We start from the raw sequence: 14,174 nt of genomic DNA, 5'->3' as shown, positions 1-14,174 counted from the left end.
CTCATTCAGGTATCTCCTCCTCAGGAAGTACCACTGTTGGGCTGCACTCAAAATAGCAAAAATTAACTTCACAGAGATTTGTTGATGTGCTCATGCACTAGCAGGACTTGGTAGAGACTTTTAGTGATTGGCACAATAGGAAGCACTCACTAATTTGTTATTCTGAGTAACTCCATAGCTGGAGGCAGGAAAACTTCACATTTTCCACTGGGTAGATTTCTGTATGCCAGTGGACTGCTTCATTAGGTGGGGAAGAAAAGCAAAAGACAAATGTGCTGGCTCTTGCCAAAGGCAGGAATTACTTTTTGAAACCAAATGATGTAAGTAACACAGCTCAAAATCACCCAGCTGACAAATGCAGTCTCACATGCTCCCCTCCCACCCTCCAGACTGCAATCTCACCCTTCTTCAGCTTCTTCAGGAGACCCACCCACCCTATGATAGGCTGAGAAACCCTAATTCTTCCTTGCTCTGCTCTCTCCCAGTGCCATTAATAGGCTCAGACACCCACAAAGTCGTGTTCCCTTTGGTCTGGGACAATGTGTGTGTCTCACTGCCTCAGCCAGCTCTGTCTTCATTGCTCTCCAAAAGAGATGCCACAGCACCACCCTCAATGCTCTGCATCCTTACCTGGGAAAACATTCCTTATGTACCACCCCAGGATGAAGTAAATGAAGGAGTCTATCAGAATGAGCCAGCACATCCAGCCAAAGGAAGTGTTGTCTCCAATCATTGGGGACTTGTACATGTTGTCCCACTGCAATCCTGCAGAGAGGAGTGGAGAAATACAATCAGAACCATCTCAGCCAGGGAAATACCAGCCCCAGGAGAGCTCAAAGCCTGGCTTTGTCTGCCATAAACTCACCTATGCCCTGTGCCTCGTAGCGAGCAATGTATTGACTTGCATAACTGAAGGCAGTTGGAGACAAGAGACTCTGGGGAATAAACAAAATTGAAAACAAGGAACATTTGAATTAGTCTCAAAGAGAAGTCAGGTCAGTCAATCGATCAGGTACCTCATTGGGTTATTCCAACAGCCAGAAAAATGAGTGTTGGGTTTGTTTTTTTCCCAGCAGTCACAAGGAGCACTGGACCAGGCCTGTGCTACCTGGTGACAGACTGAAATATCTCCTTAGAGCTTGACTTTCTTTTGCTTCCACACCCAGGACACAACTTCCTCTCTCACACAGGGCTTTATTTTAGGCTTTTGAAATACAGCAGTGCTTGAGAATTACCTCATGGAGCTATGTGGTTAACTCTTTTACCACTTGCATTAATAGATGTCATTTCCTGAATTTGGTGACTCAGAGAAAATGAGTCTGGCTTCTGGAAACTAACACCTACCTACTCTGTGCCTTGGTAAGAAACAAAGCTTTACATCTAGTCCCATGTGTGGGAATGGAGACACAGCAAGCCAAAGGATGATCTGAGGAGATAGTCTGGTTTTTTCAAGAGCAGGTGAAAGCAGCCCATTTTCCTTTGCAATTCCAAAGGGAAAAGCACATAGCTGGGATTCAGCTGGCAGGTGGGAACTCACTAAAATTCCACAAGTTAAAGGACACAGGGCCATGGCCAGCTCTCCAACCACGCCTGTCAACACCCAGTGTTGGAATCCAGCAAGGCACCTGTTACTGTATATGGGGTTCCAGAGTTTTGCATGGTGTAAGGAAGAGCAAGAAAGAGTGCCACGTTACTGTGTCCTTTTGCAGCTCCCTAACCCCATACACAATAATATCTGGAGGTTCCACCAAGATATCTAAAATCTGGAGGTTCCACCGAGATATCTAAAATCTGGCGGTCCCACCGAGATGGAATATTTGGAGATCCCCACCGAGATGGAATATTTGGAGATCCCACCGAGATGGAATATTTGGAGACCCCACCGAGATGGAATATTTGGAGGTCCCACCGAGATGGAATATTTGGAGACCCCACCGAGATGGAATATTTGGAGGTCCCACCGAGATGGAATATTTGGAGGTCCCACCGAGAGATCTAACCGGCACCCAACTCCCGTGTGTTTGGGACAAGAGCTGCAGTGCCTGCAGACAATGCCTGGAAATGTGGGGCAGCAGAACTCACCAGGAGGCTCTTGACAGAGAAGCTGAGGTGGTTCTCGATGACGAGCAGCACGATGAAGGGGAAGAAGGTGAGGATGTAGACGAGGCTGCCCACCAAAGCCGCGATGTTGGTGTTGTTGAAGAAAACGCTGATGAAGTAGCTCATGGCTATGATGGACAGGCTGTAGTCCATCAGGTACAGGAACAGGAGGGCTGTGTCTGTCTTGGGAAGGATGTCACCCACTTTCAGAACGACAATGAGGAAGGTGACTGTGATCAGGAGGAAGATGGCACACTCGATGAACCAGGCGATGAAATGGCTGCTGGCGTTGACGCCCATCATCTTCATGTACTGCAGAGAGGAGGGTAAAAACAACCATCACAAGTGGCATTGGAGAGAAATAAAGAGATCTTTCTGCTGATATTGAATGATTTCACAAGCTCCAAAGCAGCTTCTGGCCTTAGATTTGTACGTTTTCTAAAGCCTTGTGGTTATTTTTTAAAATAATGATTATTGATCCAGTGGCTTAAGCTTAAAAGCTCTCAAATGTCTTTGAAACCCTAAGACAACAAACAACACCTAAATTACTATGGTTAGAAGGAAGAAATATTAATTTATATTAGCTGATTATTCATTCCCCATACTGGCATAAAACTGTACATTTGTATTGATAAATCCAAAAGAAACTGCAGGTGTTGGTGTCTTCTTGTGGATTATTACACAGCTAAAACAATTAGTGATGCCCTGGTCCTTGGAGACAGTGAAAATGGTTGCCTAAATTAGAGTAGGGGGCTGCCACAAGGCAGGGTGGCAGGGCTGCCACACTGGGGTTCATTCATTTTCCACCTCATCACAGGTCAGAGTGTCCTTTCTTGGAAGAGTTTTTGGAGAATCAGTATTTGTTTCCATGGTGTTGGATAAAAAATAAATCTGCTCAAAGCTTTTGTTGCTTGCTGAAGCTTAGTTTGACAAAAGTCCTTTGCTGTTCATCTCTGTTGACAGTGATCACACTGAAAACCTGAGTTAATTTAATAAATTCCCAATGTCTCAATGTCATTTCTTTTCCAGCAGGCAACCTGAATGAAGAACTTCATTTCAGAGGAGCTGATGTAATATGTAGCACCTTCTGAAATATTAAGTATAATAACTTCAAGGATAGGAAATAAGTCACTTTTCATGTCTTTGTCCCCAGCAGATATGACTCAAAGTCAATTTTTAGAGAGCTTTAAATCTTCAGAAACCCTGTGATTTTGTGAGGTGCCCACGTTTCCTGTGTTCAGCACTGCAAAGCAATATTCCCTCCACTTGAAGGGCAAACACCCTGCACTCCCATGGCTTTGAGCTTGGTTATAATGTCAGAATTCACACACTGCAGGTCACCTAACATACCTAACAATAGGTATCTGGAATATCTTCCTTAATGCTTGTTTTGCTCCATTTAATACTGAACATCAGACACACTAACCACGAATAAGGAAAATCTGTTTATAATTCTGCACGCCCCAGAAAGTTTCCCCATACCTCATAAAGCCTCAGATCTTTCTCCTGAACAAGTGTTTTAACAAAATCAGCTATAAACAGCACCCAGGCAGCCATCAGAGCAAATGGAAGAGAGTAGGTCACGCTGGTTAAGAACCTGTAAAAGGCAAAAGCAGGCTTTAGCTGAATGCTAAATGTTCTGGGGATTAAGGCTTTACACAAGAATATATTTTTCAGAACAATACTCTGGCACAGGAAAAGACATGCTTATATTTCAAAATGTGGAGTAAAATTAGTAATTACAAGAAAAAGACTCCTTTGCCCATTGCATTGGATTTTTCTATTCATCAAACTTCTGACTGCTCAGAATATTTTTTTTTTTTTTTTTTTAAGTTGCAGAGGGATTTCCTTGCTCAGCAGCACCACTGGCAGGAGCAGGAAGAGCCATGGGCAGTGGCATCTCCTGGCTCTTTGATGGGCTGCATCCCAGCAACCAGCCATAATTCCCAGCTCTTTTCACAGATATAGTGGCCAAATTTCATGTTCAGGCCATATTTCCTGGTGTTGGAGTCTAGATATGGGTGCTTTCCTACAGATGGTCTGTTCTACCCCCCCACAGGACAGGCACTGCAGATCCAGGTTACATTTCTTGGCTCCTCACTTTAATTAAAACCTTCTTCCAGTGCCAAATGTGTAAACAAAAAAAAAACCAAAAAAACAAAAAAAAATCAACCAACCAAACAAACAAACAAAAAAAAAAAACAGTGGCCAACAATAAATTTCTCCTTTTGCCACAGAAAGCAAGTTTTTATAGCAGGAGATTTTTTATTGCATCTGCAGGGCTTATGCTTTCCTCCTTGATTTCTAAACCTGGCTTGAAACCCATAGTCAGTGTTACTCCTGGAATAATGTACAGTAACAGTGAGAAATGAACATTACATTTGTTTTTAATTTCTTTTTTAACCTGTAAAGCTGAAAATTTCCTATAAACCAGCGTTTTAGGAAATTCTTCCATGCAAATGAAGCCTTATTGATAAAGAACCAGGAAGGGCTCTTAAAAATTCAGCAGAGCCCAACATCTTTTGTGTACTGGTTTAAATCTATTTTTTTTTCCTTTTCTCTACTGTGCAATAACAATTGATAAGCAGGCATTTTGTGATGACTTCTGCTGGATGCAAATCCAAAGCTTTGAGGTATTTTTAATAATTGAGCAAACATGTCCCTCTGTACCCAGGCTGGGGAGGGAAACCCAAAGGCAAGAGGTTTTCCCAGCAGCCCAAGAAGAAAAAGGAGCAGACAGGACTGGAGTCAGTGCTTCCAGCAGCCAGTTAATCAGTGCACAAAAGTCTCTCTCAGCAATAAGCCAGGAATTTGCTGCAGAACTGGGTTTGGATGCTTCCTGCCTGTGTCCAGGTGGGCACCTCACGTGCTGCTGCCCTGAGGAGAGGTTATAGGTCTGCAGCTCTCTTCAGTGACAGCTGACACAGATAACTGGTCTGCTGTGGCTACTAAATGATATCTTACAGCTCCCAAAAAATCTTCTGGCTCATGCAGTTGGCATGGATGTTTTTCAGTAGGAAAAGCTCCTTAGGTCCAGCCTGTCCTTTTGCTCAGTCAGGGCACAGTGACCTCCACATCTATCAGTACTTATTGCTGAACATCCTCCAGTGCTCCCTGATGGACACTGAAATCCCTTCCCTGTGTGTTTCCACTCAGCTTGGCCACTGTAAAGCTCATAAACCTAGGAACCCTTTTTTCCCAATAAATCCATTTTATAAGTTCTGCTGCATTGTCTGCATGTGAACACCTGCAGAACAAGCCAAGACTCGTATTTAACCCAAGTTCTGCCAACTCTCAGCCCCACTAGGTGTAATAAAACAGGGAGAGGGAATTTTACCTGCTGTAAAACCTACAGTTACCACCACAATCCAGGTATAAAGAAAGCACAGAAAACAAAAGGTTAAGAAAACTAAACAGACCATCTTAGAGTCCAAAATTCCCTCTTTGTGAGAAAAAACCCCAGCTGAACAGAATTAAATTATCTTTATGCTATGCAAGGTTGGTATTAAGGAAAGCAGCACAGCTGCTGAAATCCACCAGACAGGAATGAGCTGACACAAAACATGAAGCCAAAAGCCACCCAAACTTACATATCCTTGTTGTAGCAGGGGTAAGGCATGGCCTGGACCTGAACAGCAATTTCCTCTGGTTTCTTGCCAGTCTGCAGCTCAATAATGGCCCTCTCAATGCTGTCCTGGATGTAGATGAAGGCCCTGCTGTAGATCTGGCTCTGGGAGGTGGAGTTGTGGGGCCCCACGGTCCAGATGCGCTCCCGGATCCTGTTGGTGGTTTGGGTTATCCTGCTGCTCATCCTGATGGTGTAGTTGAGCACAGGAGGGAGGGACAGGCCCCCATGGACTGAGTGTCCAGAGCTTGAAGGCAGCTTGAAGATGATACCTGGGAAAAGAAAGGGAAAAGGGTTTCCTTTGGGAGCAGCACGCACAGATACACAGGAACTCCTCACAGTTTTTCTATCCAGAACACTTTTCTTGTTAATTCCATGTATAAAACATGTAATAGAATGGAGGACAAACAGAGAAGAAAACTGCTACTACAGGAAAGGACAAATATTACCAGGCTTTGAAGTTTCAAGAGAAGCAGAAGTTTCTATCTACCTCTCAATTATGAAGTACAAAACCAAACTGGTCACAGGATATATGAGTAAATCCTAATTGAGGCTTTCTTTAAATATTAAGATATATTAATGATACAAAAGTATCATGCTCCCTCCACCACTCTCTGCAGTCTGATCCCACAAATGGGAAAAGTATGACTGAGAAGAGCCACCACACCATTATGGTGCTTGGCTGGAATATCTCAAGTGATTTATGACCCTCTAATAAATTGAACTGTCTCATATTTGGACTTGAGGATCTTAAAGGTCTTTTCTAACCTGAATGATTCTCTGATACCTTTCTTGATTAAAGAACCTTTTCCCGTGGAAGCCTGAAAGTGGCTGCCCAAAGGGCACCTTGGGGCAGTGGGATTTTATAAAAAGTGAGAGTTAATCAAGGGAAATCAGACCAGAGTAAGGGAAGAGGAGGTTTGAAAAGGAGGTCTCAGTGTGCAGGTCCCACTCACACTTGCTCCAAACCAACTGCAAATATTTTATGCTGCATTCCCACACTCTGCCAGGTGAAATTTGACTGACAGGGGGGTTTGGGACTGTCACATACTTGCAAAGAGCTCATTCTTCAGGAAGAGCTCCTTGGCCACGGCTTCCATCTGCTCCAAGTCCTGCACTGCCTGGATGCGGTTGAAGGAGACGCAGGAGGACACGTTCACAGCCAGGCTGGCCAGAGTGTTCAGCTGATCCACAATGTCAGCATTGTTCTGCAGCTCCAGCCTGATATCATCTAGGGAAAACCCACAAAACCCTCCAGCGTCACTACACCCAGCCAAAAACCCACTCCATCACTCCACTCCTTCACGCTGATGATGACACCAGAAAGGAGGAAAGAAAACAGCCCCAAACCCATCACAGTAAATATGGAGTGTGAAATACATTTCTGCACTCAGCAGTGCAGTGAGGGCATGCTGTTGACCCAGTTTTTATGTTAATCATTTCTAACATGCTCGTGAGCTTGCCTTTGGGAGGATGCCAGCAATGGGATGTGACAGCCATCCCAAATCACAAAGTCCCCACGAACCTGCTGAGGCTTTAGACCTGCTCATGGTGCTCACCATTCCTTCCACACCCTCTGGTTTAGGATGCAATCAACTTGCCTGCTGAGCTGCTGTGTCTCAGGGGAGGGTGTGCTTTATCCAAGCACATCAGGGCAGAGCTGTGTGTGCTGTGCTGATGTGTGGACTGAGCCTGATGCTGCAGTTAATAAAGATGCTGCTGTTTGCTGGCAGGTTTCAAAGGTGGCTGCACAATGCAAGGTAACTAATGTGAAACAGCTGCTGCAGGCTCCGTGGCTTTATGGGGAGTTAAGGCAGGAGTTGCTGCTCATGAATAACACAGGGGTCATCACCAACTGGATGTAAATGACTGCAACAGACCATAATCACTCTTGGCTGCTGCTGGGCTTCTCTGGCAGGGCCCAAATTTATGGTGATATGCAAAAGCAGGTAGGGACAGCAAGGCCAGGCAGGAAGGGACTGTGATCCCATGCTGTGCACTCTCAGGGGATGCACCCACCACCACTGTCACTGGTGATTCTCACCGTGCAAGCCCACCAGAGAACAGCAAACGGCAGCAGAGCATCTCCTGCACTGATGCCTCTGGTTCCATCAGCCTGGGGACGTTTATCTGATCCCTTTTCTGCTCTGGAGAACTTTTCATCTGAACCTCGGGAGCTCTCCACGTTTCCCAGCAGAGTCCCAGGTAGCTCATTTGGAGCCATAATTACAGCTAAACAGTGTCCTCCAGTGGCCACACACCGCGGCGATGCCTCCATCCCTCCACCCCTTAACACCCAGGAGAAACATCCCTTCACACCCACTTCGCTCTCTGAGTCCTTTCCCTGGAAGATTTCTGGACCACACCTGGGATTGCCTTGCCCTGGAGCCTCCAGCACGGGCCAGAGAAGAGCAGACTAGGGGATGGCTCCATCTGGAGCTGCCAGAGCTGAAGTGCAAGCAAGGAAGAGGGCAGCACATCTGGACACACTCACCCAGCTCATTTATCTGACTCAGGAGCTCAGCTGCGTCCAAATCCACCATCAGCTTGATGAAAACCTGCACAAAGGGGTTCTGCAGGGCGTTCTGTCAGCAAGCAGAGAAAGACAAAGCATCAGCTCGACCAGAAGCCTCTTGAGCTCAGTCATTGTGTGTTTGTGAAGCACAATGGAGCAGCTGCATTTGCACAGCCCCTTCCCCACTCCCTTCACTCTGCATCAGCATGGGGAAGTGCCAGCAATGAGAATGTCACAGAGAGCTCTCTGAGTCCAAGTCAGTGCTCCTTGAGTCAAGAAAGGATGCCTACTGAGTCCCATAAAAAAAAAAAAATCATGGATAATTTTAGTTATTCCAAGAGTAAATTTCCCTTGTGCCTGTTTGAAGTCTTGTGAACACAGCCAGTGCACAACATGCAGCCAACCAAAACCTGACTTGGAGACCAGCACAGGTTTTTGTTTGGCTGAATATTTCATTAGTCCACCAATGGCTGCAATCAGCAGAGAATATTTAATTTCACTTTTGCATATTTCATTCTGGATTTTCTCTAGAATGAATTCCAGCCCCTAAAATTAACTGCTAATGCTTTTGGGTTCCAGGGATCTCATTTTTGTAAAAAAAAAAAAAAAAGAGACAGTTTTTACTACAGAGAATGTGAAACAAGTGTGTGTAACTTTACAGTCCACTGCTTTCTGTATCCAAGCAAGGCTAGGCTTCTTAGGAGGGGAAAAAGAAATTGTATTTATATTCACTGAGGTACAAAACATCTTCTAGCTCTTATGTGTGCACCCAGAACTACATGCTTATTAAGGATACTGTTTCATTTTCTGAAAAGTCATTTCTTGCCTGTCTTGGCTGGCTGGATCACTCCATCAAGCAGAAAGTTAATTTACAAACCGAAGAGTGTTCCCTGCTCATCTTAGCCCTCCAGCAGGTCCCAGCATGGCCAGGGTCAGGGAGCATTTTGCAAACAGTTCATTTGAGAAAGAGAATTTGCAGGGAAAGGTGACTCAGGAGCATCTCTATTAAAGGGAACAGGCAGGCACAGAAGCTGTGAAGTCCAGGACATCCTGAGAGGGCTCACCCCAGCTGACCTAAGATATCCCTGGATCCCCAGTTTACTTCAGTGAACAAATCCATCCTCCCAGTTCCCTCCTGGCAGGAGACAGAGGGGAGGCAGGAAGTCATACCTTGATCATTGGAACTGTCTGGTTTAACTTAGTCAGTGAATTCATGATGACAGGAGACTGGTCCAGCCACTCCTGGGACTTCAGGGCTAACTCAGCCATATGCTCCAGGGTTGCATTTGACTACAGAAGAAACCCATGACATACAAGGATTAATTTATTCATTACCTTACAGATTTTAACCAATAAATAAACCAATATAACAGCTGAGACCAAATTTGTTTTCCTTAGGACTTTTCCTAGCATCCTCTCATTGTTTGGCAAAATGCCCCTTAACACACTGAATTTTTGCAACTGCTTAAAAATATTATATTTAGAGCATGTCTTGAATATCTGCTTTCCTTCTACCACTGGTCTGCCTGTGAACTAGCACTGGTTACAGCATTTGTCCTGGGAAGACACATTTCTCCTACTGGCTGAAAATATGGGGGTGAAACTTCATAAACTGAAGACCTTAAACAATAGTCCTATAAATATTAGACCAACAGCAGCTTCTGGAGGGAAGATTCAGTCAAAGACAAAAGATGACTCATATGGCCAGCAAGGCAAGTAGGAAAAGATAATTTGATGAATACTCCAAACAGTGAGAAAGCAGCCCTCTGCTTCCCAGGGAAACTAGTTTGTGTTATTTATCTGGATAAATTCCAACCCCTTGGAGTGGGTGCATCCTGATGTCCTGGAACAGAGCCATACCTTCCCCATGATTGCTCGAGTTTCTGGGGTATCAGGTGTGAAAAGGATCTTCCCAAGCACCATTGGTTTTAAGAAAGACCAAATCAAAGCTCCAGTTGGGGTCTTGACCAGGTCCAGGTAAAAGGATAAACAAAACGGGGCTGCAAGGGGAGAAAAGCAAAACAAATTGCACAGAGAACAAACAGAGCAGACACATAAAAGCTACCAGTGTGTTTTTTCTCCCATCTGCCCAGTTTGCTGCTCTGGCTAGTGAATGACTTCAGGACCCTCTCCACTGACTGATTTAATGCATCTTGACAAGAGCAATCCACCCCCAAGATCTCCTGTTGCTGAACTCAGGACAACAAGAGCCTCTCTGCTCCAGCCAACATTATCTGCTCGAAGGTTAAATGGAGTTTTGTGAACTCAGAGGAGCTAATAATGTCAGTACAGTCAGAAAAACTACACATCAAGAAAAAGCAGTGACCTGTCGAGCCCCAGGACCAGATCATCAACAAATGGGAGACAGTGCAGTGTCAAGCACTGCTCTGCTGCACAGGCAGCTTTCCCTTTGAACATTTATGGAAATAAACCACCAATAATCAGTGCTGATCTTCAGCTACCATAAATAATGAGCACTTACAGCCCTCAGAGACATATGGAGAATAGCTCAGCACTAGATCTGTCTGGAAATAGCAGAGTTCAGCTTTGAAAGGTTTGTCCCCTAGGGAAAAGCCAGACTTACTGGAATCCTGAGGAATCCCATATTTCCTCATCAGCTTTTGGACATAGGCATCCTCTGCATGAGAACTGTTGCTTACAGGGTCTCCAAAATCTGGAAGCAAAGACTCAAAAAACAGGGGTGTGATCTCCTGGTTGCAGAGGACTTTTGACATGGATTTAAAAGTGCCATGTGTTATCCTGAAGTTGTTTGGTTTCAATAACGCCTGCAGAAAAGACAAAACACAAATAAATCCTGCATGCTGAAAGCACCCCACCTGGAGAGAAGTAACAGAATGAGAAGAAAAGGACTGAACATTTTTATGCTGCTTTCTTATGAGAAATCTGCCTTTATAAAAATAGGAACTTCCCATGGAAATCCTGCATTTTTTGATTGTGACAGGTTTGCCTTTACTGGGCAGCTCTCTAGCTGTTTCCACCAGCTGATCCTTCCTGAATTTTGCTGAAGTCCTCCCTCCTTCAAGACATTCTTGCTCCAAGTGCTTCTCCCACAGCACATGATGGTCCCACTGCTCCAAATCAAAACTCTCCCAGGAGGGCAACACAGAATCACAGAATGGTTTGGGTTGGAAGGGATCATAAAGCTCATCTCATTCCAACCTCCTGCCATGGGCAGGGACACCTGCCAGAAGCCCATCCAGCCTGGCCCTGAACACTTCCAGAGATAAGTTTGATAGAGATTTTTCTCAGAACAGAATCTATGGTTTAATGTACCCATGGCTTCTAGGTAAGAAATTACTGTGGAAACCATTTCAGTGGCACATGCAGGCTGCACATACCTTAGTCAGTGGCATTTTCCTGGACTGTTGGAGCTTTTTCAGGGAATGAATGGCTTGCAGCAATGGATCAATGCCAGATTCAACCTGGTGTCTGAAATATTTCATTTTTGTCAGAAGGCCTAGCATCTTGTCCATGGGTTTCTGAAGTTCCTTGGGGAAAAACATCTGCAAGAGGCAGGAAGGAAATCAATTATGATCAGCACAAATCTGCATGCACAGGCATGCACAAGCCCATATTGTGTCACCTCCAACACGAGCACTGTGGGATTTTCAGGAGGCTTTACAGAGTGGGTGTCCCATGGGAAATGAGCTCCTAAATCCCCAAGCACTTCTGCAAACCATTCCCCTGAACATTACATAATCTAATAGTGTGTTTTCAAACACCTACAGCTGGGAAATAGGTGTCACCTATCAGCTGGGATATGATCAAATCTCTCATTTCACAGGTGTCAAACATTATGAGTGACTTTTGACCTGAGCCCAAATTCATTGCCATTGTCATTTAACAACTTTTTTTTGCCCAGGATCACTCCTGTATTTTTAAATACATGCTCACTGTTCACTTCTCCATGAATGTTTTCTTAGATGCTGTTTCTATATTTGGAGGGAAATTTGAATTATTTAATAAGTTTTTAGTCACAAATAGATAGGGAAAGTGTATCTTACAGGATGTTTTCCAGGGCTTCCCTTTTCAAGGAACCACAATATTTAGCTATTTTGGGTCAGCTGGGAGTGTTCAAGAGGTTGTGACAGCACATAAAGGATACTAGCAGACAGGGAGGCATTTAGAGTAGGTCCAGTGCCTTTAAATGAGGTTTGCTGCTGGGATTCTCATTTATATCCACGCTGCCACAGCATGGACATGCAATAAAAAAGAGCAAAGCCTGATCTCTGGCTGGTGTAAATCAGTGCAGCTCCTGGCCACTGCAGTGATATTTTACAACCTCTCACAGCCACCACGTGCAGCAAAGCAGTGTAAAAACCCAGCACCAACCTTGTAGAAGAAGCTGTAGGTGTCCAGGTGCCTCAGCAGGGTGACCCCAAGGAGGTAGGTGCTGCGAGTCCTCTCTGGCACAGGGAGGCTGCACAGCTCCTGCAGCAGCTCCTGCAGCTGTGGCACGGCAGGATGGGCACTGCAGGACTCCAGCTGCAGCACCTGGGACATGAGCTGGGAAAAGAGGATGCTTAGGGGTGCCTGTTCTCTCCACAGTGCCATATTTCAACCACCCAAGGAGCAGGGAATGCCTGCCCATTACTCCCACTCCCAGGGACAGATCCTAAGGACTGTGGTTTACTACCCAGCTTGCACAGTAGTAAAAGCCTTTGTGGCTTCCATTTCTCACTGACTGATGCATGTGAAGTTTGGAAAAGAGTCCAGTCCAGACAAGATGGCTGGGAAGGGGAAAAGCTTCTGGAGCTCTGCTTGCAGGAGCAGGATGCTGAGGAAGGGAAGCTCATCTCTCATTCTGGGAGGGTATTTTTGAACCCTGAGTGCTCTCACACATCGTGGTCACAAATGGACATGACTAAAAACCCTGCTCAGCCCCCACTAGTGTGTCCCAGAGAGCTGTGCCCTGCCCAGATCAGAGCCATCCCTCTGCAGGCAGCTCCTGGTGACAGCCAAAGGGACCACAAGGCTCCCAGCTCCACTGGCTGGGCTGGCAGCAGTGATGCTCCTCCTGCATTCCTGCTATTCCAACCCCTAACATGCTGTGCTGCCTGTCCCTCTGGGGTCATCTGTGCTGTCACACACCCTGCTTAGCTGCATTCACTAACAAATTACACTTTTAATGGTCTGAGCAGTAGAAAGCAGCAAGATCTCCCAAAAGGATAACAGCAAGCTTACCTGACTGCTGTTTTCTGGGAAAGGTGCTTCCAGAAGAGCATCAATGCTGGCTGTGGACATCCCTGTTGTGTTTCTGAGGTCCTCTTTGAGCTGGTCCACATTTTTAAACACATCTCTTAACTTTTCTGGAATGAACAGTCAAAGAACAATTGATGTAACAGCTTTCTCCAGACACACAGCAAATCTCAAGCACACAGAGAAGATTTTGTGTGAAGTATGGAACCTCACTGCTAAGAAAAAAATCCAAAAAAACTTGGAACAGTCATTATTTCCTACATTTTACAGTCTGGTTTGTGGGCTGAAATTATCACATCCCAGGACAGCAAAATTTGCTCAGACAGAAAGACTTGGTGCTTTCTTTGTAAAAAAAAAAAAAACAAACCATACAAAACAAACCCCAGATAAAGGATCCCAAGGTCATGGTGTATGGTTATTCCATTAATACCTCTTCTTCCTAAGCAATTCTTGGGATTTCCAGCAGAAAGTGTGCTACCAGTAGTGATGATTACCAACACTGCAAAGAAAATAGAGAAGAGTACCTTGCTTGTTTGAGTCTGTCAAGCCCTCAGTGATGTTCAACATGGAATTCAAAGCAGCCATATACTGAGGAATCTCTTGAAAGAAAGCAATTTCTGGTACATCTTCTTGAAGCCTGAGTTGGAAAAACAAAGCAACAAAAAAAGCTGAGAATATAAAGAGAAGGCAAGAAGTAATTTCACAAACAGAATA

At 44.9% G+C, this 14,174-nt stretch overlaps 1 protein-coding gene across 1 annotated transcript in view; it reads right to left on the bottom strand.

The window, feature by feature from the left end:
* The window catches only part of ABCA12 (ATP binding cassette subfamily A member 12), a 76,037-nt gene that overhangs the window by 30,005 nt on the left and 31,858 nt on the right, over positions 1-14,174 (bottom strand). Inside the window, exons 15-28 of the mRNA XM_056496706.1 lie at positions 13,985-14,097; positions 13,446-13,570; positions 12,594-12,767; positions 11,600-11,764; positions 10,825-11,026; positions 10,101-10,240; positions 9,411-9,530; positions 8,220-8,310; positions 6,777-6,956; positions 5,691-5,997; positions 3,583-3,697; positions 2,083-2,412; positions 866-935; positions 631-765 (exon numbers count right to left, since the gene is read on the bottom strand). Coding sequence (XP_056352681.1) covers positions 631-765; positions 866-935; positions 2,083-2,412; positions 3,583-3,697; positions 5,691-5,997; positions 6,777-6,956; positions 8,220-8,310; positions 9,411-9,530; positions 10,101-10,240; positions 10,825-11,026; positions 11,600-11,764; positions 12,594-12,767; positions 13,446-13,570; positions 13,985-14,097 — 2,267 coding nt within the window. The remainder of the gene's footprint in view (positions 1-630; positions 766-865; positions 936-2,082; positions 2,413-3,582; positions 3,698-5,690; positions 5,998-6,776; positions 6,957-8,219; positions 8,311-9,410; positions 9,531-10,100; positions 10,241-10,824; positions 11,027-11,599; positions 11,765-12,593; positions 12,768-13,445; positions 13,571-13,984; positions 14,098-14,174) is intronic.

The sequence above is a fragment of the Oenanthe melanoleuca genome, chromosome 7 (assembly GCF_029582105.1).
Source record: "Oenanthe melanoleuca isolate GR-GAL-2019-014 chromosome 7, OMel1.0, whole genome shotgun sequence".
NCBI lineage: Eukaryota > Metazoa > Chordata > Aves > Passeriformes > Muscicapidae > Oenanthe > Oenanthe melanoleuca.
Note: the sequence above shows the minus strand (reverse complement) of the source record. Positions and strands in the feature narration are given on the sequence as shown.